The sequence below is a fragment of the Ammodytes marinus genome (genome assembly GCF_949987685.1).
Source record: "Ammodytes marinus genome assembly, chromosome: 21".
In the NCBI taxonomy this organism is placed as follows: Eukaryota; Metazoa; Chordata; class Actinopteri; order Uranoscopiformes; family Ammodytidae; genus Ammodytes; species Ammodytes marinus.
Genome location: NC_137225.1, coordinates 5,713,308 through 5,738,081, shown reverse-complemented (window position 1 = coordinate 5,738,081; position 24,774 = coordinate 5,713,308). Strand labels below are relative to the sequence as shown.

General features: G+C 43.3%; 1 protein-coding gene across 1 annotated transcript in view; it reads left to right on the top strand.

Moving 5' to 3' along the window:
- The window catches only part of sspo (SCO-spondin), a gene marked incomplete at both ends in the record, with an annotated part of 166,175 nt that overhangs the window by 9,502 nt on the left and 131,899 nt on the right, over positions 1–24,774 (top strand). Inside the window, 28 exons of the mRNA XM_080049909.1 lie at positions 5,915–6,085; positions 6,287–6,510; positions 6,614–6,716; positions 7,888–8,046; positions 8,148–8,233; positions 8,567–8,692; positions 10,529–10,685; positions 11,050–11,302; positions 11,400–11,541; positions 11,948–12,101; positions 12,853–13,025; positions 13,281–13,499; positions 13,602–13,767; positions 14,714–14,972; positions 17,825–18,041; positions 18,517–18,611; positions 18,696–18,952; positions 19,363–19,497; positions 19,857–20,059; positions 20,161–20,288; positions 20,943–21,052; positions 21,183–21,332; positions 21,948–22,041; positions 22,136–22,345; positions 22,894–23,099; positions 23,315–23,429; positions 23,772–23,893; positions 24,588–24,761. Of these exons, the coding sequence (XP_079906035.1) occupies positions 5,915–6,085; positions 6,287–6,510; positions 6,614–6,716; positions 7,888–8,046; positions 8,148–8,233; positions 8,567–8,692; positions 10,529–10,685; positions 11,050–11,302; positions 11,400–11,541; positions 11,948–12,101; positions 12,853–13,025; positions 13,281–13,499; positions 13,602–13,767; positions 14,714–14,972; positions 17,825–18,041; positions 18,517–18,611; positions 18,696–18,952; positions 19,363–19,497; positions 19,857–20,059; positions 20,161–20,288; positions 20,943–21,052; positions 21,183–21,332; positions 21,948–22,041; positions 22,136–22,345; positions 22,894–23,099; positions 23,315–23,429; positions 23,772–23,893; positions 24,588–24,761 (4,608 nt within the window). The remainder of the gene's footprint in view (positions 1–5,914; positions 6,086–6,286; positions 6,511–6,613; positions 6,717–7,887; positions 8,047–8,147; positions 8,234–8,566; positions 8,693–10,528; positions 10,686–11,049; positions 11,303–11,399; positions 11,542–11,947; positions 12,102–12,852; positions 13,026–13,280; positions 13,500–13,601; positions 13,768–14,713; positions 14,973–17,824; positions 18,042–18,516; positions 18,612–18,695; positions 18,953–19,362; positions 19,498–19,856; positions 20,060–20,160; positions 20,289–20,942; positions 21,053–21,182; positions 21,333–21,947; positions 22,042–22,135; positions 22,346–22,893; positions 23,100–23,314; positions 23,430–23,771; positions 23,894–24,587; positions 24,762–24,774) is intronic.

Sequence of the window (24,774 nt, the reverse complement as noted above, 5' to 3'; positions counted from 1 at the left end):
GTAATTTCGCTCTGCAATGGTCCATGTGCTCCAAACTTCACCTTCCTGGTAAGAGTCCAGGCCTGAGGTCGTCCTTGCATCCATATCAAGCACGTCGCGGCAACTTCCGCGCTTCCGGCGACAGGTATTGCTGTGCCGCGCGCTCCGAAGAGGCACGTTCTCTTGTGCGGTCACCCGGAGCGCCGAGGACGGCCAGGACGGCGAGCAGCATGGATGGGCGAGGGCCCGGTCATCACTGCTTGCAGTTTTAATTAGGGCCCGAGCACAGACATGTGCGAAAGCCCTATTGTAATCGGTACGATTTTTATTAGGGCCCGAGCACAGACATGTGCGAAAGCCCTATTGTAATCGGTACGATTTTTATTCTTATTCTTATTATTATTATTCTTTTTCCGACTCTTTTTTGGCACTTTTCACCCCCTTCCCGTCATGCATTAGTTGAAAAAGTTTGCGGACCCATCAGACCTGCAAAAAATTTTAATGTATCAGTGGTTCAGGATTTGATCTCTAAAATTGCGCCCCCTATGGCCAAAAACAGTTTTTCAGCAAATGCATGCTCAAAAATTGGGCTAGATGCCTGAAATTACAGGACAACATGTAATGGCCCAAGGCGCACATAAATGCAATTTATATGTCATAAGCCAAAATCAACAGGAAGTCGGCCATGTTGGATTTAGTGCCTAAAACCGCCACTTTACATCTTTTCGCATTTCGACGAACTAGTCCTAGAGTTTTTATGCCAGCGACGTCAAACCACTTCTCAAATACAAAAGACCCTTGCCCGATAAGGAATTGCGAAAAGATCAGGAAGTTAGCCCGGAACCAGGGATCTTTTTGGGGTCAAAGTGTCGCGTAAATACGCACCTCATGAAACTTCAATTCATCATAGCTCAGGCTGTGTTATACCTAGCTGCACCAAATTAATAACCCAAATGTATCTTTGCAGGCCCCACAAAAAAGCCTCTTGAAGCCCCGCCCCAAAATCAACAGGAAGTCTTTAAATGTGAAATATGTGAATAGGGGCGGGGCTTAATAACACGTTGGCCATAACTCCTTAACCATAGGTCCTATCATCATCAAACTTGCTGGGTATGCGCAGAAGTCATGTGGTAGCATGTCCTTCTAAGCTTATCGCGATGAACCCATAGGGGGCGCCACAGGGGCGGGGCTTAATAACACGTTGGCCATAACTCCTTAACCATAGGTCCAATCATCATCAAACTTGCTGGGTATGTGCAGAAGTCATGTGGTAGCATGTATCTCGAAGCTTATCGCGATTAACCCATAGGGGGCGCCACAGGGGCGGGGCTATCCACAAATTGGCCATAACTCCTTAACCGTAGGTCCTATCATCATCAAACTTGCTGGGTATGTGCAGAAGTCATGTGGTAGCATGTCCCTCGAAGCTTATCGCGACCAACCCATAGGGGGCGCCGCCTATCCAGAAATTGGCCATAACTCCTTAACCGTAGGTCCTATCATCATCAAACTTGCTGGGTATGTGCAGAAGTCATGTGGTAGCATGTCCCTCGAAGCTTATCGCGACCAACCCATAGGGGGCGCCGCCTATCCACAAATTGGCCATAACTCCTTAACCGTAGGTCCTATCATCATCAAACTTGCTGGGTATGTGCAGAAGTCATGTGGTAGCATGTCCCTCTAAGCTTATTGCGACTAACCCATAGGGGGCGCCGCCTATCCACAAATTGGCCATAACTCCTCAACCGTAGGTCCTATCATCATCAAACTTGCTGGGTATGTGCAGAAGTCATGTGGTAGCATGTATCTCGAAGCTTATCGCGATTAACCCATAGGGGGCGCCACAGGGGCGGGGCTATCCACAAATTGGCCATAACTCCTTAACCGTAGGTCCTATCATCATCAAACTTGCTGGGTATGTGCAGAAGTCATGTGATGGCATGTCCCTCGAAGCTTATCGCGACGAACCCATAGGGGGCGCCGCCTATCCACAAATTGGCCATAACTCCTTAACCGTAGGTCCTATCATCATCAAACTTGCTGGGTATGTGCAGAAGTCATGTGGTAGCATGTCCCTCGAAGCTTATCGCGACCAACCCATAGGGGGCGCCGCCTATCCACAAATTGGCCATAACTCCTTAACCGTAGGTCCTATCATCATCAAACTTGCTGGGTATGTGCAGAAGTCATGTGGTAGCATGTATCTCGAAGCTTATCGCGATTAACCCATAGGGGGCGCCACAGGGGCGGGGCTATCCACAAATTGGCCATAACTCCTTAACCGTAGGTCCTATCATCATCAAACTTGCTGGGTATGTGCAGAAGTCATGTGGTAGCATGTCCCTCGAAGCTTATCGTGACAAACCCATAGGGGGCGCCGCCTATCCACAAATTGGCCATAACTCCTTAACCGTAGGTCCTATCATCATCAAACTTGCTGGGTATGTGCAGAAGTCATGTGGTAGCATGTCCCTCGAAGCTTATCGCGACCAACCCATAGGGGGCGCTGCCTATCCACAAATTGGCCATAACTCCTTAACCGTAGGTCCTATCATCATCAAACTTGCTGGGTATGTGCAGAAGGCGAGCGCGTCGCCGACAATTCCGCGCTTCCGGCTTGCAGCATGTGTGGGCGAGGGCCCGGTCATCACTGCTTGCAGTTTTAATTCTTATTCTTTTTTTTATTCCGCCGAAACGAAGTCACTTTTGACCACCTTCCCATCATGCAAAAGTTGAAAATATGTGGCGTACCCATCAGACCTGCAAAAAATTTTAATGTATCAGTGGTTCAGGATTTGATCTCTAAAATTGCGCCCCCTATGGCCAAAAACAGTTTTTCAGCAAATGCATGCTCAAAAATTGGGCTAGATGCCTGAAATTACAGGACAACATGTAATGGCCCAAGGCGCACATAAATGCAATTTATATGTCATTAGCCAAAATCAACAGGAAGTCGGCCATGTTGGATTTAGTGCCTAAAACCGCCACTTTACATCTTTTCGCATTTCGACGAACTAGTCCTAGAGTTTTTATGCCAGCGACGTCAAACCACTTCTCAAAAACAAAAGACCCTTGCCCGATAAGGAATTGCGAAAAGATCAGGAAGTTAGCCCGGAACCAGGGATCTTTTTGGGGTCAAAGTGTCGCGTAAATACGCACCTCATGAAACTTCAATTCATCATAGCTCAGGCTGTGTTATACCTAGCTGCACCAAATTAATAACCCAAATGTATCTTTGCAGGCCCCACAAAAAAGCCTCTTGAAGCCCCGCCCCAAAATCAACAGGAAGTCTTTAAATGTGAAATATGTGAATAGGGGCGGGGCTTAATAACACGTTGGCCATAACTCCTTAACCATAGGTCCTATCATCATCAAACTTGCTGGGTATGCGCAGAAGTCATGTGGTAGCATGTCCCTCTAAGCTTATCGCGATGAACCCATAGGGGGCGCCACAGGGGCGGGGCTTAATAACACGTTGGCCATAACTCCTTAACCATAGGTCCAATCATCATCAAACTTGCTGGGTATGTGCAGAAGTCATGTGGTAGCATGTATCTCGAAGCTTATCGCGATTAACCCATAGGGGGCGCCACAGGGGCGGGGCTATCCACAAATTGGCCATAACTCCTTAACCGTAGGTCCTATCATCATCAAACTTGCTGGGTATGTGCAGAAGTCTTGTGGTAGCATGTCCCTCGAAGCTTATCGTGACGAACCCATAGGGGGCGCCGCCTATCCACAAATTGGCCATAACTCCTTAACCGTAGGTCCTATCATCATCAAACTTGCTGGGTATGTGCAGAAGTCATGTGGTAGCATGTCCCTCGAAGCTTATCGCGACCAACCCATAGGGGGCGCCGCCTATCCACAAATTGGCCATAACTCCTTAACCGTAGGTCCTATCATCATCAAACTTGCTGGGTATGTGCAGAAGTCATGTGGTAGCATGTATCTCGAAGCTTATCGCGATTAACCCATAGGGGGCGCCACAGGGGCGGGGCTATCCACAAATTGGCCATAACTCCTTAACCGTAGGTCCTATCATCATCAAACTTGCTGGGTATGTGCAGAAGTCATGTGGTAGCATGTCCCTCGAAGCTTATCGTGACGAACCCATAGGGGGCGCCGCCTATCCACAAATTGGCCATAACTCCTTAACCGTAGGTCCTATCATCATCAAACTTGCTGGGTATGTGCAGAAGTCATGTGGTAGCATGTCCCTCGAAGCTTATCGCGACCAACCCATAGGGGGCGCTGCCTATCCACAAATTGGCCATAACTCCTTAACCGTAGGTCCTATCATCATCAAACTTGCTGGGTATGTGCAGAAGGCGAGCGCGTCGCCGACAATTCCGCGCTTCCGGCTTGCAGCATGTGTGGGCGAGGGCCCGGTCATCACTGCTTGCAGTTTTAATTTTATTTCTTTTTAAGAAGAGATTGAAGGCAAACTATTACTACTTTAACTTAACCACATAGGGGAGAGTGGCTTGTGCATTTTGGAAGTTGTGCCACCCCTTGTTTCTAGAAAACCGTGGAAGAAATTGGAAATATGACCACATATTTAAGAAGAGCCATCCATTTGACTCATCCTGTAAAGAAGGGAGACACAAGGAATAAGATATAAGCACATTTAAGCTCAAAAAACTGTTTTTTGCCTTTCAAAGTAACATTTCCATGATCAAGGTTTTTTGATTATTGTGTCTGAACAATTATAGACAAGTTTGAAAACATTTGACACATGTTTTAGTGCTTTGGTATGCTACATTTTGAGTCTATACAGTTAGCACGATGTCAGCCCTAAATTGCTGCATCATGCTTATTATCCAAATTTCTGGGATTGGGGTGATTTGTGCCAAAGGGCCTGGGTGAGTTATAAGTAAGTAAGTAAGTAACATGTATTTATAAAAGCACATTTATGACAGTTTGCACTGTCCAAAGTGCTGTACATAGTGCATTCAGTAGGTAAACAATGAAGGTAAAATAACAATAACCAAAATAAAAGACGTAAAGCCCATACATCCACATAAACACAGATAGTAGTGCAGAGGTAAAATAGTTAATGGGGAGGAAACACCAGGGTGTACATATGGGTTTTGAGCCTTGATTTAAAGGCAGAAATGTAGGGGAATCACATTTGTCAGGTGGCAGTTGGTTCCACAAGCACGGAGCAACTAGTGCAAAGTACATTTCTGAGAGTTGTGCCAGTGGCATGGCTGTATACGCTGGTCACCAAAAGAAAGTGATTGTCTACAACAGCTCAGAAGAGAGTGACATCTCAATTCCACTTAACGACACCACTGATGAGAGTTCAGATGGCCAGAAAGATGATGATGGTGACTTTGTCATTGTGAGCTTTGCAGGTAAAACCATTGACCTTCAATCTTTGTCAACTATTAACTTTATTTACTTTAAATACACCTTAAATAAGTGATTGTCTAATGGATTTGTCTTGCATTACAGTTTATGAGATATATATCAATGGCATAATTCACCCCATGGTATTCTCTCCAACCGCACAACTTACACCACACCGGGGGCAAGTTGTGCATCAAGACAACTTTTTTTCCGAAAGCTATATTTCTTCAACAGTTTATTCCAGATCCAAAGTTTTTATTGCCAGGGATGCACAACACCCTGAAATATATGTACATATTTGAGTTGGAGACTTTACTGTCAAGGCCTTACTTTAAAGTCACTTTGAGTGAAAAGTTGCACAACTTAGGCCACTCTCCCCTACAGTATATTTAATAAAAAACAATGAACTTTTTTCTTAACTATTGCCCTCAAAACTGAATGTGTCAAAACTCTTTCTCATTCAATTGAAATATCTTAAGTTGTTTTCCTCCTTTTCCTCACCTTTGCCTTCACTCTAACCCTTGGCCTCTCCATGTATTTTTTCTCTCCTAACCTTATCTCTCTGTCCTCTTCCTCCCAGGTGTGGGTATGCGTGGCCATTGTTACTCTACCTGGAGCTGTGAGGAGTTCCCTGGAGTTCATAACGTGTCCCTGATGGCCATGGAGCAGTGCTGCAGAAGCATGTGGGGCCTGAGCTGGAGGAAAGCCTCCGACCAGACCTGCTTATCCTGCACCTACACTCTCCTTCCTGGTCAGAGAACATGCATTCACACAAATACTGTACATGCACATGCATATACTGGACTTGACTGTTTCAGATGTTATTGAAGCTTTAATTTGTGACATCAACTGAATTTATTAATCTTTTTCTTAAAGGTCACCTATTATGCAAAATGCACCTTTTCATGTTCTTTAACATTAATAAAGGTCCCCGACTCCCTCCCCCTTCCAGACTCCCAGTCCTCCCCTCTGGTGCGTGGGGGTCTGCTGGCTAGCGTACGGCTGCCTCAGAGCTCAGCCACCTGCATGTCCTGGGGTGGAGCCCACTACCGCACTTTTGACAGGAAGCACTTCCATTTCCAGGGCAGCTGCACTTACCTGCTGGCCTCGTCCACCGACGGAACCTGGGCCGTCTACATCAGCACGGTCTGTGACGGGAGAGGAGACTGCAGTAAGGTGTGTACTAGTGATGGAAACGTCTGCTTATTGCTTGTTCTGTATGTGTAAGTACAGTACACGCATGTTGACATTTTAACTCTGGCTGGACCTCTGCCAACAGGCTTTGAGGATGATGCTGGGTCTGGATTTGGTTTCAATTCATCACGGGAACTTAACGCTCAACACCCTGCCTGTCCCAAACGGAGATCCAATCTTCCAAAACGGTAAACAATTTTCAGCCGAGGCTCTATCTCAGTTCCATGAGACTAAACTAAAATATGAGAGAATCCACTGCATCATCATCATCGGTATATTCGCGGGTTTTCTGCGGTAGATTTTTACCGGTCCAATCAGCGAAGAGAGGGAGTGGCTGAGAACAATGACGTGGGCCAGTTTCACTTGTAGTCAGAAGCCTGCGCATAACATACGTCATAACCAAACATTATGCGATTGGTTAGCAGATCCAGAGTGGCACTGGGCAGATGCAATAGTTATAAACTTCAACAGATACCCGCATTCAACTGAGTTTACGTTTGTCAATTGAGCGATTCCAGACCTTCTGTACAAATAAAATTAAGTATGATGGTCTGGTAGGTCCATGCTAATAGAACCCAACATTTTATTTCAAATAAATAGATATTTAAATTGTCTTAGTAGTGGGAGCCTACATCAACCACCCTCGTAATTATATATATATATATATATATATATATATATATATATATATATATATATTTATTTATTTATTTATTTATTTATATTTATATATATATATATTTATATATAGTTCCATTATATCAAAGCTGGTTATCTCTTGAACACGGGATAACGAGCTCATTTCCACTCGTTACTTAAAATATTAGGTGCCATTATCGTGAGATAACAATCTTAATATTATAGGTAATGCGAGGAAACCAGCTTTGATGTCTTCTACTCGTGAGTTAACGGAATCAAAACCCTGCTTTACTAATTTGATCTGTGTCTGCATTCTCCTTTACACATCTTAGAGGAAGGTAAGCCAATAGGTCTCTGTCTGTGTCTGAGTTGCATTAACTGAGCCATCAATACAGAAGTTATGTTAAGAAGATATGACCACACAAAAATGAACTGCTATGCAAAAATATTGCACAAAAAGTAGAAAAATGGGGCGCCCTTAGCTCAGTTGGTAGGGCGTCCCCCCCGGGCCGGGCCCAGCAGCAGACCCGGGTTCGATTCCTGCCTTCTGTCGTTCTCTGCATGTCACTCCCCTCTCTGCCCCATTTCACCTCTGTCTCTCTGCACTATCAATAAAGCATAAAAATGCCCAAAAAATATCTTAAAAATAAAAAAAGGAGAAAAATGCAAAAAAGCAGTTATTATTTATTATTTAAAAATTATTTCTTGAACTTCCTACAGGAGTGAGTGTTCACTGGCTGGGGGACTTTGTGTTTGTGGAGAGCGGCCTGGGAGTGAGAGTTAAGTTTGACTTGACCAACACGGTCTACCTGACAGTGACCGCCGAGCACCTGGCAGCCACTAGGGGGCTCTGCGGAGTCTACAACAACAATGCTGATGGTGAGAAAAGTGAAATAGCTAAATACACACAGAAACACAACAACATCTGTCTGCACACCTTTGCGTTGCATTACTAACCTATGTATGTCTTGGTGCCACAGATGATTTCACAACAATGGATGGAACCGTGTCCCAGCATGCTGCCAGCTTTGGAAACTCATGGAAAGTCCCTGACCAACAGAATGAAGTACTACTTTGAATACATTATACAAAAAAAATGTGTTTAACCAGATTTCTGAAGTACAAAAGTAAAGCTTCTTGCTACCTCAATAATTTAACTTTATGAAACACCTATAGTGTATGATGTATTTATTTGCATTTTCATGCTTCTAATACGCTCCAAAAAGTAAAAATGAAAAAAAAAATTGCTTTTGGAGATAACAAGTTTCAGCTTTTGTGTTTTGAGTGAATGCAGACTTCTGTTACACTTCAACTGTATTTGACATGGCAATGAGCCAGAACCAAACAACAAGTAATAACTGATGAGATGCACCCTGTTTCTGTCCCTTTATTCCCTCAGGGCTGCAGTGATGCGGCTGAGCTAGGGCACAGCTGCGATGTCTCAGGAGACCCCGCTCTGCGCAGGCAGGCAGAATCTGTGTGTCACAGACTGCTGGAAAACCCCTTCACTCACTGCCACCTCCGGGTCAGATAACCACTGATATGCATCACCTTCAAATCGCATTACCAATGTTTACTTATTCCTGCTTTTCACCTGTGAATTTAAGAAATAGTCTTCCATTGAATAATCTTTGAAAGCCAAGCAAGTTGAAATGGCGAACCCTTTGTTCGCTCTATTTGTTCCTGAGGCAGAGATAGTCCGACACACATTTATTGGGAAGCACGCACAGAGAGTGTTTAACTTGGTGTTGACTCATTTATTAAACAATAACTCCGGTTGACTTTCCATGGAAACAACGAAACAAAACTCCAAACAATGTAACTGTTTTTGCGGCTAAAACAGGGTTATTTTAGTATTGTACAAAAAATACTTTTCAATGTAAAATAATATGTCCAATAATGCGTCCAATAATGTTTCCAATAATGCGAAATAATACGAAATAATGCGAAGTAATGTGAAGTAATGTGGTCAAAAAACTGTTGGCTCTCTGCCTTCCAAACCTGAACAAAGCAATTATCCTCCCCTATATGAGGGCCTCCAATAGGCTCCAGGTAGAGCGTGACACCCCTATCTCCCCAGGTGACACAAAGGACTAATCACCACATCCTCACAAAATGCATAAATATACATATGAATACAAATTTGATTAATATTTCATACACTTTATAATTCATAACTCATAATTTTAGCCATAAACTAAAAATGTATTTACTTAAAAATATTCAACACAAAAAACCTCTAAATGGCTCCAACACAAGTAATAACTGAAAATCAAAGGTCTCCCTGAAGGTAAATAATTTACCAGGCAGCTGCCAACTGTTATAGCTGATCCAAGAACTGGGTAAGATTGCTGTGAGCCGCGATGGGATCTCAGTCAAATCGTAATTACTACATGGACAATACTGAGTAACTGTTGAGTGACAGTGGCAGAAATAATTACGGCCTTACACTGAACCAAGTGCAATATAACTCTGATTAATAATTAATTAAAAAAGATATGGTTATTTCTCTATCGTGTACCCTTGCTGGCTTTACTCGTTGCCAATATTGGTTTTCGATAACATACAGTAGGCAGGGTTTAATATGCTTGTATGATATCCTGTACATGTTTGGTGAAGATTTTTCCAAATACTCCAACCTTTTCCGTGTCACTCATCCACTGCCTTCTCCTCAGTAAGTCTACATAATCAGAACTGTGTGTCAATGTTCATTGAAGCCACTATGAGCAGGAATCTGCCTTTGTAGACTCGTTGAGGTTGTATTAAAATTATTTTAGCATACTACTTAAAGGTCATCTGTTATGCAACATGCACTTTTTCATGGTTTGTCATTAATATGGTTCCCCGGTGTGACTAGAGACTCCCAAAGTAGAGTATGAAAAACAACCCTCTCTCTTATTATACACCTTTCTGAAAACCTGTGTTCCAAAACCCCAGTTGGATTTATCTCCCCAAATGACATCATAAGGGGAGAAGAAACGCCCCCCTCATTACCGATCCTAACTTAGCTACCTCCACCTGTGAAAAGAAGACCCCAAGATACAGTTGAATCTAACTGGCAGTTCGATTCAAACCGAAAGTTAGATTCCGGGCCAATCAGAGCAGACTGGGCTTTTGGAAGGCGGGCCTCAAAGAGACAGGCTCTAAAATGGAGCGTTTTAGAAAGAGGCTGAAAAAAAGGAGAATCAGCATTGGCACTGTGAGAAATATGAAGTTATTTTTTGGACACTACACCATGGAAACAGTTTCTAGTAGAAACTCAAATTACAATTTTGGAAATTAGTATAAAACGTGACCTTTAATGGAGGTTTTAGAGTATAATTACAAAGACGTGACAAGTGTATGTCTTTGTGTGTTTCAGGTTGACCCTGCAGCATACATAGACACCTGTCTGTATCTGTTCTGTGGCCTGCCATCCAAAGAGAGGGATTCAGCAGTGTGTGACACCCTAGCCAGCTACGCCCGAGAGTGTGCCCAGCAACACATCATCATAATGTGGAGGACAGTCGCCCTGTGTGGTAATGAAATATAACCATTTTTAGTATCCTGAGTGAGTAAAGGGCTTCCGACCCTGGGATGCTAAAATGTTCATTAATGGGAACAAATCTTCTCTGTCTATCCCACACTTAAATGATATAGCTATTAAGCAAACCAATTCAACATTGTTGGAGGATAATGCTAAATGTAAAACACATTCATGCCAAGTTCATTGTAACACTTAAAGTGGATGTACTTACATGATTCTTGAATGTCAAAAAGAGGCAACGAAATGTTCACTCTAATAGGTTGACTTAATCTCAATTCTAATATGAGGTCTCAGTACTTACTCATATTAACTGTGAGAAATGACATTCTTCTGTCCCCTCCTCCTTGTGTGTCCAGGTCGTGTCTGCCCCAGAGGTCAGGTGTTTTCAGACTGTGTGTCCTCCTGTCCCCCCAGCTGTGCGTCTCCCCAGCCCCCCGGGCAGGCTGCAGCCATGGGCCAGTGCAGGGAGGAGTGTGTGGGGGGCTGCGAGTGTCCGCCCAGCCTCTACCTCCATCAGGGACTGTGTCTAAAAAGAGACGATTGTCCTTGTTTCCATCGCAGACGCACCTACAAGTCAGGGGACACCATACAGCAGAGATGCAACACCTGGTAAGGGAACAATTGGTTGGTGCTCTTTTATCTGTAGCTTTCTCTTTCAAACTCTCCATCCTTGATTTTACTTTCTTTCCACTCTTAATGCACCCAGTGTGTGCAGAGCGGGCCAGTGGCAGTGTTCTGGGGAGAAATGTGCTGCACAGTGCAGCCTGATGGGGGGGCTGCAGGTGACCACCTTTGACAAGAAGAGGTATTCACTACAGGGAGGAGACTGTCCCTTTACCGTTGTGGAGGTGAGCGACATACAATTCACCCGTTCTCACAGTTACCTAAACCATGAGATGCACTCATTTGGTCCTACCGCTTACACACTTTCTAACAACGAAATTTGAGGCTATAGAGATTGTGCAATAGTTTCATGCTGTGTGTATACTTTTGTTTTAATATAACTGTCAAGGCATTTATGTATATAACCGCTGAGTCCAAGGCAAAATTACATAAGGGGACAAAAAATTATACCATATCGTATTGTATCGTATTGTATCGTATCCCTTGTGTGTGCAGCCTTCTACTTTATACTTAGGCCTGTGTGTGTGTGTGTGTGTGTGTGTGTGTGTGTGTGTGTGTGTGTGTGTGTGTGTGTGTGTGTGTGTGTGTGTGTGTGTGTGTGTGTGTGTGTGTGTGTGTGTGATTATTCAGGACTTTGTTGACAGGAAGCTGGTGGTGAGAGTGAGCTGTGGGGAGTGTACAGCAGGAGGAAGAAGAGGAGAAGGTGGAGGTGGTGGAGGCCTGGGTTGTCTGAGGGAGATGTCAGTCACAGCACTTCGCACCACAGTCACCATCACAGACACTGGTGAGTTATTTTAATTAAAGGTTAAGTTTGCAAAATTGATTGACATTTTTCAGAACAGACTGGGTAGAAATGGAATTTAGTCATTATAATTATGTTTTAATGAGTGTGCAATCTCTTAGTAATCACCTTAGAATGAGGCTTTTGTATCTACATAGGAACAAACTTAACGGCGTAAGCGTTTTTATGCATAGTTAGCCTGTATTTACCAAAACAATTGAAAAATACTATTTTTTACAATTGTATTTTATTTTTATTTTTTTTTACAATTGAGCTATCTCACAAATAAGATAGATAACTAAACACATCTTCATCTCATCACTTGATATTTTGGAAAGACTTGAGGCAGTAGTGGATGATGCAATCTTTAGTAACAAGCTTTTTATCCTTGAAGGCCACCGTAGTTTCTGTTAATTCACCGAACGTGAAGTTTGTAAAGGAAGTTAGACTCTGCTAAATACTAATTTAACACATTGTACCTTTAACCCCGACTCGATTATTGCTACTTCTGCAGAGTAGTTCTGCGAGTGATCGTGTTATGTATATAATTAAAGCATTTTCAAGCTATTTCTGTTAACAAAATCGTTTCAAAAATGTAATCTCAGCGTTTTTTTTTCCAATTTGTTTGGCTGAAAAAATAACTTAAAGACAAAAATTCGACTTGAAACCCAATAATCCTTTCTATTGTCAGAGTTCTTTATTTTGAATGTCTGCACTGCTTTTGATTGCTTACAGTTGATATTGTTACTTCCAGGTGCAGTGACATTGAATGGCCAGAGGGAGCTGTTGCCTGTGGTGACGGGGGACTTGGTTGTGCGTAGGGCCTCCTCCTCATTTCTGCTCATCCAGACTTTTGGAGCCCAGCTGCTCTGGCACCTAGATGGACCTTTGGTCCTCATCACCCTCCAACCCGGCTTTGCAAATAAGGTATTTGTTTAAATCCTCCTACAATTCTTTAACTTTTGTCCTTTTGAGTCTCAACATGGTTCAAGACCAAATTTGAAGTATCGAACTCGCACTTGTGGTATTTTGAGTTAACCATACGTGTATTGAACTACGGGTAAGGAATGCAAAATTGTCATTCATTTGAACTGTGCAATAAAACAAAAGTCACAGAATCTACAACTCTACCGATGTGTGGAGTTGTTCCTTTGCTTGAAATATGTACATGCTGCATTCAAGGTGCGCGGCCTTTGTGGAACGCTGACCTGGAACCAGCACGATGACTTTACCACCCCAGAAGGAGACGTGGAGAACAGTGTGTCATCCTTTGCCGCAAAATTCACAACGGAGCGCTGCACCCTACCTAAAGGAGCTCCACCAGACCCCTGTACCACATACACCCAGAGGAGACAGTATGCAGAGACAGTGTGCTCTGTCATACACAGCCCTGCCTTTCAGGTATAGTTTGAATTAGGTTTGCTAAATTCCCTGCTATCTGTCCGGCTGTAGGAGTGAGTTCTATTTTCTTCACATAATTCAACCTTCACTCTAATTTTGCAGGTGTGTCACGACTTGGTGGAGAGGGAGCCCTATTTCCGGCTGTGCCTGTCGGAGGTTTGCGGCTGCGTTCCACAGAAGGCCTGTCACTGCACCGTCCTCACTGCCTACAGCCGACACTGTGCTCAGGAGGGCGTTCCCGTGCAGTGGCGGAATAAGACCTTTTGCCGTAAGTGGTGGGGTAGTTGTTTAAGTTAGACTGGTGATGAGACCAGCTTGATCATGTGTGCTTCACATTCGTTTCACTCCAGCTGATCAGTCTGGACCTAAGTCAATCTCTGTGGGGAGGAGCCTGGCTTTGTCCGTTAGTGAAAGACAGTCCCTGATTGGTTCACGTAGTCGTTGACGGCATCATAGATTGACGATTAATCTCTAAAGATATGGCTGGTGTCACGATGCTTGATTGATTACTACATGAACCAATCAGAAGCTGCCTTCGACTATAACGGATGAACGTTCGGTCAGAACACTGTCCTGATTGGCTTGGTCATTTTTTGACTGGACTCCGCCCCACAGAGATTGGAGGACAGGACACACATGTGAAGCTCACATGATCAGGCTGGTCTCACCAGGCCATAGTTAAGAGGGGTCTCAGGATTTCCATTACTGGTTACTATGCAGATATGGAGCTTCTGGAAATTTCAAAAGTAAATGTATGTCTTTTTCGGAAAAGGGACTACAGATTGGTGTTCTACTGGTCATGGTTACATTTCTTTTATCTGTCCTGTGAATAAACACCTTCCATCTATCCATCCATCCATCCATCCATCCATCCATCCATCCACCTTCATCCACTAACACGTGGTGGGGTCGCGGGGGCAATAGATCCAGCAGGGGGACCTCAAAACTTCCCTTTCCTAGGCCACATCAACAGCTGGTCATAACTGGAACTGGTATTCAGGCTTGTGTTCAGTTTGTTGGCTCTGCCTGAAGATCACTGAGTCTCACAGATAGGTGGCGGATAAATCTACTATACTTCAATCATGAACTTTATGGGCAGAGGAAAAACCTTTGAAACCAGAATTCTACATTCTACCTTTTAAAGCAATGATCCAAAACTGTACCAAGCTATTTTGCCTTTTTTCAAAACATTTCCCCTTCTTCTGTCTTCTTAGCGGTCCAGTGTTCGGGCGGTCAGGTGTACCAGGAATGTGGTGGTGCCTGTGGAGACTCCTGTTCAGAGAGCTGGAGCTGTGATGACGGTGGTAGTGGTGGTGGAGTGGGTCTGAGGACATGTGTTCCAGGCTGCCAGTGCCCAACAGGACTAGTGCAGGACCACCAGGGCCAGTGTGTGCCCGTCACTATGTGTCCCTGCATCCAAGGAGACAAGACGTACCAGCCCGGGGCCGTTATTCCCAACAACTGTAACACCTGGTATGTGGAGGGGAAGGACTTGTGGTTGGGGTTTTCACAGATTTGTTCAAATATATTCAGCTTTATACAGTATATTGACACAATTTGGCTACATTTGCTACCTTCTCTCTGTTTGAAATGTTTTACTGAGAATTTTTTTCACTTTTTTAAAATGTATGTTGAATCTGTGTTGGCGGGAAATACGTTTTATTGACTTCAAGTACAATCATAAATATAAAAGGCCATGCTGAAATACCAAGAACAACCGACCACAATTTAACTTTTTGGAGTTGCTACTTAGCTCAGCTTATTTCAAAGACCCTTCTTTGACAATTCATTTCACTTTGGTTAAGAATTAACACGACTGAACAGACGTAATACTCTTGCAACATGGACAGCGGACAGAATATACTTGTCAAAAGGAAACATAATGGTAGAGGTTATCTCAGTATGAACTCACTTACACACTGACCCAATTGCATGGCTAATATTTTACATACACATCATAAAAAACAGACCCTGTCTCTTTTATGGTTGTGCTGCTTTTATCATGTTGCAATAAAGAATCAGAGGCAGTAAGCATGCTTTCTCCATTGTCAGTAGAGGATCGGCCTTGATGTGGCTATAATATAAAATTGGAATAGTTTCATGAGCATGGTGCTGGTATTTCTGAATGAGCCTTGATCCCATGGACCTCCACATCTACACTGATCAAGTGCTGATAAAGTCAGAATTATTTCATTACGACGATTATGTAATGATTGCATTACAATGGTAGCATGCGGATGCCTTTTTCTAGGTGTCCACTATAAAGCCACTATGTGTAGAACTTGAAATGTCCAAGTTCTACACAAAAATACCATTGAGGGCAGGAATTGGTTGCATTCAGAATAATTTGAATGACGATAAAAACTATTTAAAAAGGAAAAAAAAGAAGGTCTACACTTGGCAGCTTTAAGCTCAACCCATAGGCCTCCTGGGAAAAGTCCTGCTTTGCAATGAGTATATTGCGTGTTTGAGTGACGGAAACTACAAACTGTGTACATGTACAGTATGTACTATGTATCAGACCATGTTACTCCCAGTCAGTCCCCTGGTGGTGCAAGAGCTCTGATGAAATCACCCTATGTTCCTGCTCCCTGATACAGGATAGGTTGATTTCATTGAGTCTCTTCACCACATAACCACAGTGATCTTCACTCTATGGGCAGAGCAGTCATAGTGGTACTAGAATACTACACATTCATTGGTTTATCTCAGATATTATTTAATTTGTGTATGTGTCCTTTTCATGCTTTAATAACTTACCTTGTGTAACCACTGACAATGGTCCCTGCAATGACTATTTATCAGGGGCCGTATTCACAAAACATTTTAAGTTCCTTTTTCTGCAGTTGCTTTGGGTTTATGATGCACTGAAAGTTACTGTTGGTGTCACGTTTGGGTTTAATTTCGTACTAGAGTAGGCCTATCAGTGGCGCTTCGCAGCATCTCCTCTGTTCCACAGGTCCGCTACTGTATAGTTGCGCGTCTCACCTTTTTCCTTCCGCACGCACTTTACGATTTCGCCGGCTGTTGTTTCTAAATGGTGAATTTCCCGGTTCGTCGCTGTCTGACTATTGCTCCATAGTCCGCCGTTGAGAGAAATACAGTGAGAGTGCATGGCGTGCAGCTGTTCAAAAAGGATATTTTTTCCGATTCAAATCATTGTAAAATTTAAAATGAATAGACCTACACAGTAAATTCCCCAGTGTTAAATATGCAGTGTCAAACTCCATTAACTCTATCTGAGTTAATATAACAACAGCTGGAGTAGAATGCCTCCTAGTGTTGGTGTCAGTTTCGGTAGTTAAAAACGGGGTGTAGAAAGTACTCTATAAGGCTTTAAATAACACTATACAGTGTATTTTTAACTCTATTTTGAGTTAATTTAACTCTAAAATTGTAACACTTTGAAGAGAGTTAATTTAACTCCAATTCTGAGTGGGACCAAATACACTCGGAAATGGTGTTAAATTGAACTCTTTTAGTGTTATTTTAACACTTCAAAATTTACTGTGTATGTGGCGCTATTTTAGGCTAATTGTGAACGAATGTGTGGGAAACCCTGCAGTATCTTGATTTCATGTTGAATCAGTGTCACTTGTCATTAATTGTATATAAAAAGGCCTTTAGGCTTACTTTAATACAGCAACAAGATATGGATATCTCCCACAGTGTTTTTATCATAAATTCCCTCTTAGCTCTCATTCCCTCTCAGCCAATCACTGTTGGCATAGAAGGTATGAACATGACGTCATCCATAGCAACAGGGTCAACCCCGCCCTCTAGTCTTAGTTTAGGAGTCCCTCCCATTCCTTAGTAAAAGTTAATCTTATCAGCTTTGTGAATAGGTTTTAAGAAATCACTCTTTACTAAGAACGTTTAGTGCTCCTTAGAAGTACTCTTAGTGCTAAGATAAAATGTTTTGTGAATACGGCCCCTGATCAATAAAATAAGTTGGATGTCATAAATATTACACTCATATAAAACATGACGTACCGTACATTCACTTTTGCACAATAGAGCTCTAGATTTCCAAAGCTGCTGGGCTAACTTGCCCTCCAATCATTCCACTTTGTGTTTTGTTATTAACTAGTGACATTTTAAGGCAAGACACTGCAGGTGAATTGAGTAAAATTTTTAACATATAGATATCATCATGAAACCTTCACAGTTTTTTTTAATGTGATACAATATTTGGAGACTTTTTTGAATAAGTATGCACATTTTGCACTGAATAAGCTTCAATTGCCAAGCTCCATGACATACAAATAATTCCCTTCAGTTGATGTCAGCCCTAATTCTGCTCACTATCCTTTTCCCCTTCACAGTGTGTGTGAGAATGGACATTTTAACTGCAGTCAGGAGCGCTGTGAGGAGGTGAGCCAGTGTCCAGGCTCTCTGGTCTACTCTCCGCGCTCCTGCCTCCTCACCTGCTCCAGCCTGGACCCTCCTGGACAGCAGCAGGGCTCCACTGCTGCTGCTGCACAGTTGACCTGCAGAGAGCCCCTCTCTGGCTGTGTCTGTCCACAGGGAACTGTGCTACACGTGAGTGAAAACACAATTCTAGTGAATGAATGTCAGGCTTCAGCAAATAACCTACGAGTTTTTTAGGGAAGATATTTGAACTTATTATATTAATAGTGGCTGCATTCAATTTAGCTTTACCAGCTAACGGGGTCCTGTAAAATACACATGCTAATTCACTGTTTAGAATAGAGGCATCTTTAATGACGTCAACTATACTTGTGCTTGTTCTGCTATTGCAAGTCACTCTGTGAAAAAGTTCTTCAGTTTCAACTTTTAATATTTCACAAAGACACCGTTAATCCTACTTCTGCTGGGAAAACTAAAATTGACTTTCCACTCACGTGTAGCAGAGTTCCCTGGGGGACTGATTTTGACGATAAAAGTTCTCCAGAAACGCTGACACCACCTCTTAGAGGTGAGGCACAGGTGGTAGAGATCTAATGTTGTGAACCCGTATTACTGAGTTGTGGGTACTGTTCCACTGTGTATTCAGGGTGATCAGTGTGTTCTGCCAGATGAGTGCCCATGCCACCATAATGGTCGACTATACTACAGCAACGACACCATCACTAAAGACTGCAACACATGGTAATGTATGCAACTGTCTCATTGCATTCAAAATCCCTTGGAAACATTTCGTAGTCTCATTCCTACTTCACTGATTCCCCGCAGTGTGTGTGAGGAGCGGCGCTGGCACTGCAGCAAGTCCACCTGTGCCGGTGTGTGCGTGGCCACTGGTGACCCACACTATGTGACGTTTGACGGCCGCTCTTACTCCTTCCTGGGAGACTGCCAGTACGTGCTAGCCAGGGAGAGCAGCGGTTTGTTCAGTGTGTTGGCAGAGAACGTGCCCTGTGGGAGCACCGGGGTCACCTGTACCAAGTCAGTCACCCTCAGCCTGGGAAACACCGTCATACATCTGCTCAGAGGTAGGGGTGATGGTGGCATTTACAGAACAGATTTTGGAAAGAGGCTTTTTTTTATAAAAAAATAAATACTATGTGAGGGGCTAAACAAAATGCATTTTCAGCATGTTTTTAAGAATGGATCATATATCATACAATGTACAATATATGAACTCGTCCTTCTGTAATAACCTTCAGAATAGTGCTGAGAAATGTTATTGAATGTTTAGTTGATGTTGTGCTTTAGAAGTTGAGATGTCTTGTTGTGTAGGAGAAATATTCATACAGACCATGTTTAGTCAAGTAAACGCCTTAATTTAAATGTTGGACCTTTATACTGAAATAAAACATGTAATGGAAGAAAATAGCCAAACATCTCAAAATGCACCAATGCTTAATAAGTTGGATGAATATAAGCTGTTTCTGCCCTCTAGGTAAAGCAGTGACAGTCAATGGGATGCCAGTGAGCCTACCGAAGTCTTACAGTGGCAGTGGCCTGACTTTGGAAACGGTCGGCCTGTTTGTATCCCTCTCCTCCAGACTGGGGGTCACTCTGCTATGGGATGGAGGTAGGACACACACGTAATCATTATCTGCAGTCCTTTCCTGTCTTTTCCTTCTTTTATTGCAAACATTAATTTAAAATCTACACACTTTTGCATTTTGGTTATGTAAGAAAAGGAGCCTACTGTAGCTAGTGACATGCCTGTTTACAGAGCCGAGGCTGTATAATAAACCCAGAATCTTTTTCAGCGCAAAAACAGTGCGAACAGGTGACAGATCGTGGGGAGATATTCACTGATTTTGTTTTGTTGCAGATATGAAGTGATTTTGTTAACAAGCATTATCCAGAATCGCTGACTCCTCCTTTAAGTAACAGAGACGTGGTAATGTTAAATAATGTTGTGGTTCCACATGTTGTCTCCAGGTATGCGTGTGTATGTGCGCCTGGCGGCCCACCTTCGGGGTCGGGTCGGGGGCCTGTGTGGCAACTTTGACGGGGACACAGAGAATGACTTCACCACACGGCAGGGCATTGTGGAGTCTACGGCCGAGTTGTTTGGAAACTCCTGGAAGGTCAGCCCCTCCTGCCCTGATGTGGCAGACCAGGACCTCCGAGACCCATGTGCTGTGAGTTTAACACACTGTAACATTAGACTTAAATATAGCTTACTTACATGCAAACATATGCAAAACCAAGCACAACACTTATCTCTGGTTCTCCTGCTCAGCTGAACCCCCACAGGGTGACCTGGGCCAGGAAAAGGTGCGGAGTCCTGACCCAGGAGCTCTTCTCTCCGTGCCACCCTGAGGTGCCCTTCCAGCAGTATTATGACTGGTGTGTCTTTGATGCCTGTGGGTGAGTGACAGCTTTATTCTACACTGAATGTCTCAAAATGATGTCTAAAATGTGTGAGTGATAGATAGATAGATAGATAGATAGATAGATAGATAGATAGATAGATAGATAGATAGATAGATAGATAGATAGATAGATAGATAGATAGATAGATAGATAGATAGATAGATAGATAGATAGATAGAAAAGTAGATATAATGGGACTAAAAGTGCACAAGAATTAATACTGTCCACTGATGGACAATATTTTATCCCTCAATAAACATGTTAATTGCAAAAATAAATTGCATATTTATTGCCTTTATTGTGCGGGTCGAAATCTTCATTCCTCTTCTTCTCATCTGTTATTGGAATATTGTTGGTATTTGTGATACATTACTGCCACCCACTGGGAATATGCAGCACTGTCCTTCAGTAAGCAGAAACATATTTCTCCAACCACTATAAAATGAACTTTTAACATACAAATAATACTGTAATTCATTTAAAAAGAAAGAAAGCACAGCGTTCTCTTGACGATATAGGTTGTAAGGATGGTTCCCAAGCTTAAAGTTTTTAAGCCAATCACTTTTTTTATGTTGACACATGCAATTGTGTGCCAAACAAAAGCTGCTAACAGTCCATGAACTATTTACTGGTTTGTTTATCTGTTAGGTGTGACTCAGGTGGGGACTGTGAGTGCCTCTGTACAGCCATTGCTACCTACGCTGAAGAGTGTAACCGCAGAGGGGTCTACATTCGCTGGAGATCCCAGGAGCTGTGTCGTATGTTAAATAAACATAATGCACATACTCAAACTCAGAATGACTTGCACAATGCACCATTACTCCTGTCTTACTGTCTTTCTGTATCCTTCTCTTCCCTGTCCTGTCTGTCTTCATTCTCTCCCTGCAGCTCTGCAGTGCGAGAATGGGCAGGTGTACGAGCCCTGTGGTCCAGCTTGTTCTCCCTCTTGTCCCACTTTCCAGCAGAATCCACACTCCCAGTGCAGCGCTCTGTCCTGTGTCGAGGGCTGCTTCTGCCCTGCTGGCAACGTTCTAAATGGTAAGACAGATTTACCAAACTAAGAGTAATATATCCTTTCTCTATGCCTCCTAGCCGGCGATAGTTGAACGCCATAGGCATTATGTTTAGGTCTGTAAGTAAATAGTAGACCGGCCAGGTTTGAAAGAATGCATAGACTGAAGAAGGAGTGCTTCCAAGATATGTCCGGGGGATTCCAGAGGATGCAAGGTACCGACAGACTCGGAGGGGCTGCAGCCTTTGCTGTTTCAGAGGCAAAGCAGCGGGTGTGGGAGAAGTTGGGAGCCGCCATGGAGAAGGACTTTCGGTCAGGAGCAAAGTGCTTCTGGAGGACCGTCTGGCACCTCAGGAGTGGGACACGGGGAACCATCCAAGCTGTGTAGAGTAATGATGGAACGCTATGACCTCAACTGAGGAGGAACACGTTGAGGAACTCCTTAATCACAGAGAGTGTGTACCAACTACAGGGTAAAACTCCCTGGGAGATACTGTGTGGGGTGGCAACAAAATGTCCCAAGAAGAAAGTCTCTTGATTTTAATGAGCCTGTGTCTTTTCCTTTTGGGCCACACATGACACACTCAATTGTCTTTCAACTGGAGAATAGCAGCATTTTCAGCATGTTTTCTGTTTCACAGGGGACAGCTGTGTAGTTCCCGCTCAGTGTCCATGTGAGTGGGACGGCTCCCTGTTTCCAGCTGGAACTACCATCACTCAACACTGCCAGAACTGGTAAGTAAATCTAAATAATTAAGGAAGTATATTTCACTCTGTGTTTTCTACAATAATGACAATTAAAGGCAGAGCTGTTCCTTGGTGTGTCCAGTTCCTGTGAGGGTGGTGTGTGGCTGTGTGAGGGTATGGCTTGCCCTCCGCCCTCCCCTCCCTGTCTGGAGGCAGAGTTCAGCTGTGCCGGGGGGCGCTGCATCCCCTCCCAGTGGGTGTGTGATAACGAGGATGACTGTGGAGACGGTTCGGATGAGGTCTGCCCATCCACATGCTCTCCAGACCAGTTCCGCTGTGCCAGCTCCACAAGGTGAAGCCAAACTCACTTTAGCTTATTAACAAGTATCATTTCTATTTGTGGAGATTGGCAAATCCATTCATTGTCTCTAGAGAAGGAACCCCAATGACTTCTAACTAATCATGTGGTGCCACCAATAGGCCGACATTTGCACTTGTCATACTGTAAAATTATTGATAGAATATTGCATTTAAACGCTGAATATAAATAAAAGTTTTATAATTTCAACTAGCTAAAATGCTAAATGTCCTCGGCTAACATGCATAGGCCAGATAGCGCCTTGGATGGCAGCTACTGCCATCGGTGTATGAATGTGTGTGTGAATGGGTGAATGTGGTGAGAAATGTAAAGCACCTTGGGGCTGAGAAAATCGTCTAAAAGAAAAGAAAAAAAAGCACTATGCAAGTCAAGTCCACTTCTTTTTCATCCATCCAGCAATTTGTGAAGAGTAGCAGGCATGGCAGAATTGCTAATGTGGCTTGAGTCTTCTCCAGCCATGTTTTCATAGTGGAATAGTCTTGCTGAGATTTGAATGAAATGAATTGACCCTAACCCTGCAGTGGACCATGTTTGAACCTGGCTCTGCGTTGTGATGGCCACCCAGACTGTGCTGACCAATCAGATGAGGAGTTCTGTGGACCGGCCACCCCGCTGCCCCTGTGCCCACCGGGGGAGTTTCAGTGTGCCAGTGGGAAGTGCCTGCCAACCAGCCGTGTGTGTGACGGACGGCTGGACTGTGGTTTCGCTGATGGGTCTGATGAGCAAGGTAATCCATTACTAGGCTATATGCAAAAGTGTAGATCAGTCTTGTTTATGCAAATTCCGCTTTTCTGACAAACGATCAAACAAGCTACTCCACAGTTCTCTATCATGAACGGTGCACATTCAAAACATCTATCAACAAGTATCTTATCTTTTAAACATGTGTTATAGATTTGTGTGTGTTTTTGGGGCATACTTAATGGTTTTATGTTGTTCCAGACTGTGGTGTGGTGTGTGATGAAGGGGAATTCCTTTGTGCTGGAGGCCGTTGCATTCTCTACCTCCACCGCTGTGATGGACATGATGACTGTGGCGACCTCAGTGATGAAAGGGGGTATGTTCCTTTACGTAGACCTGCTTCATTTTGGTGTTTGGGATTGTCGGTAGTCAAACAGACTTGTATTTTATACAGCATGCTTTGCAGAGTTTATTCAGCTTTTAATGCCTTCAGAGAACAGAATACCTTGATGCTTCTACACCTGGGTCTAATCTTTCCTAAATAATAATCTAAGAAAGGAACATCTTAAAGCCTATTGAGGATTATTTGCAAAATACTCTTCAATTCATCTCTGTTCACAACATACAGTTGGATTTGTTTCACAGCAGCAATCATTCAATGAATGGTGGGTTAAAATGCATGAGGTCTTCATTATGTGAACATTTTGGCTGGCTTTAGGTGTGTGTGTGCAGCGGGGGAGTTCCAGTGCCCTGGGGACCAGTGTGTCCCTGCAGACAGAGTGTGTGACGGACACAGAGACTGCCCCTCTGGAACCGACGAAGCTGTCTGCCCGAGTAAAGGTACAAATGATAATACAGCTGTTCCTTCACTCCCTCACTCCAACTTATATTAAACTGTCAGCTATTCAGATCAATACACTTAAAGCTATCCTGTATGGTCCCTCATTCTAGCGGGTAGCGTAATTTCAGACCCCAAAAGTAAATATCTTGTTATATCTCAGATGTGTTTTAGTCTACCATACTTGTTTTTCATGACTTTGTTTGTTCCTCGTGACTTCATATTACTGTTTCCGTCTTATTTCTGGTTTTAAAAAAAAGTCCAATGTATTTGGGTCACTTTGACCTCAGTCAAAAGCATCCAATTCCGCCTATGAAGTTTTAGTAAATATGACTATTTTTTAAGTTTATCTTAGCCATAGTTTCTCATTTAACGTATCACACACCATCAGGGAGAGTAGTGGAGCTCCCTCAGTCATTTTGAAGAAGACAGATAGCAGAGTAACAGTGACTAAAATAATAATAATATTAATCTGTGGACTTTGTCTCAGATGAGACTAAATTGTTTACATAACGTATTATATTCATAGAAGACAAATAATGAATAACTTTGCTTGGATAATGGTTTCTTCCAGTATTTTATGCTTGGGGTCTCTAGCGACCCCAGTCTGTGGCCCATTTATGTACATTATGTCAGTAAGATGAAGGTTAATGATCAAATGTCATGATCAAATGTCATGCTTTTTGTCTGTGACAGTGACCTGTGCTCCTGGCCAGCTGGCCTGTAGTGACGGTACATGTGTGGTCAGCACCAAGTTGTGTGACGGAACCACAGACTGTCCCGGTGGAGAGGATGAGAACACAAACAACTGCTACACTGTTATTATAACACCTTCACCCTCTCCTGTCACCCCTACTACGCCCAGTTCAGGTAATGAGAGTTA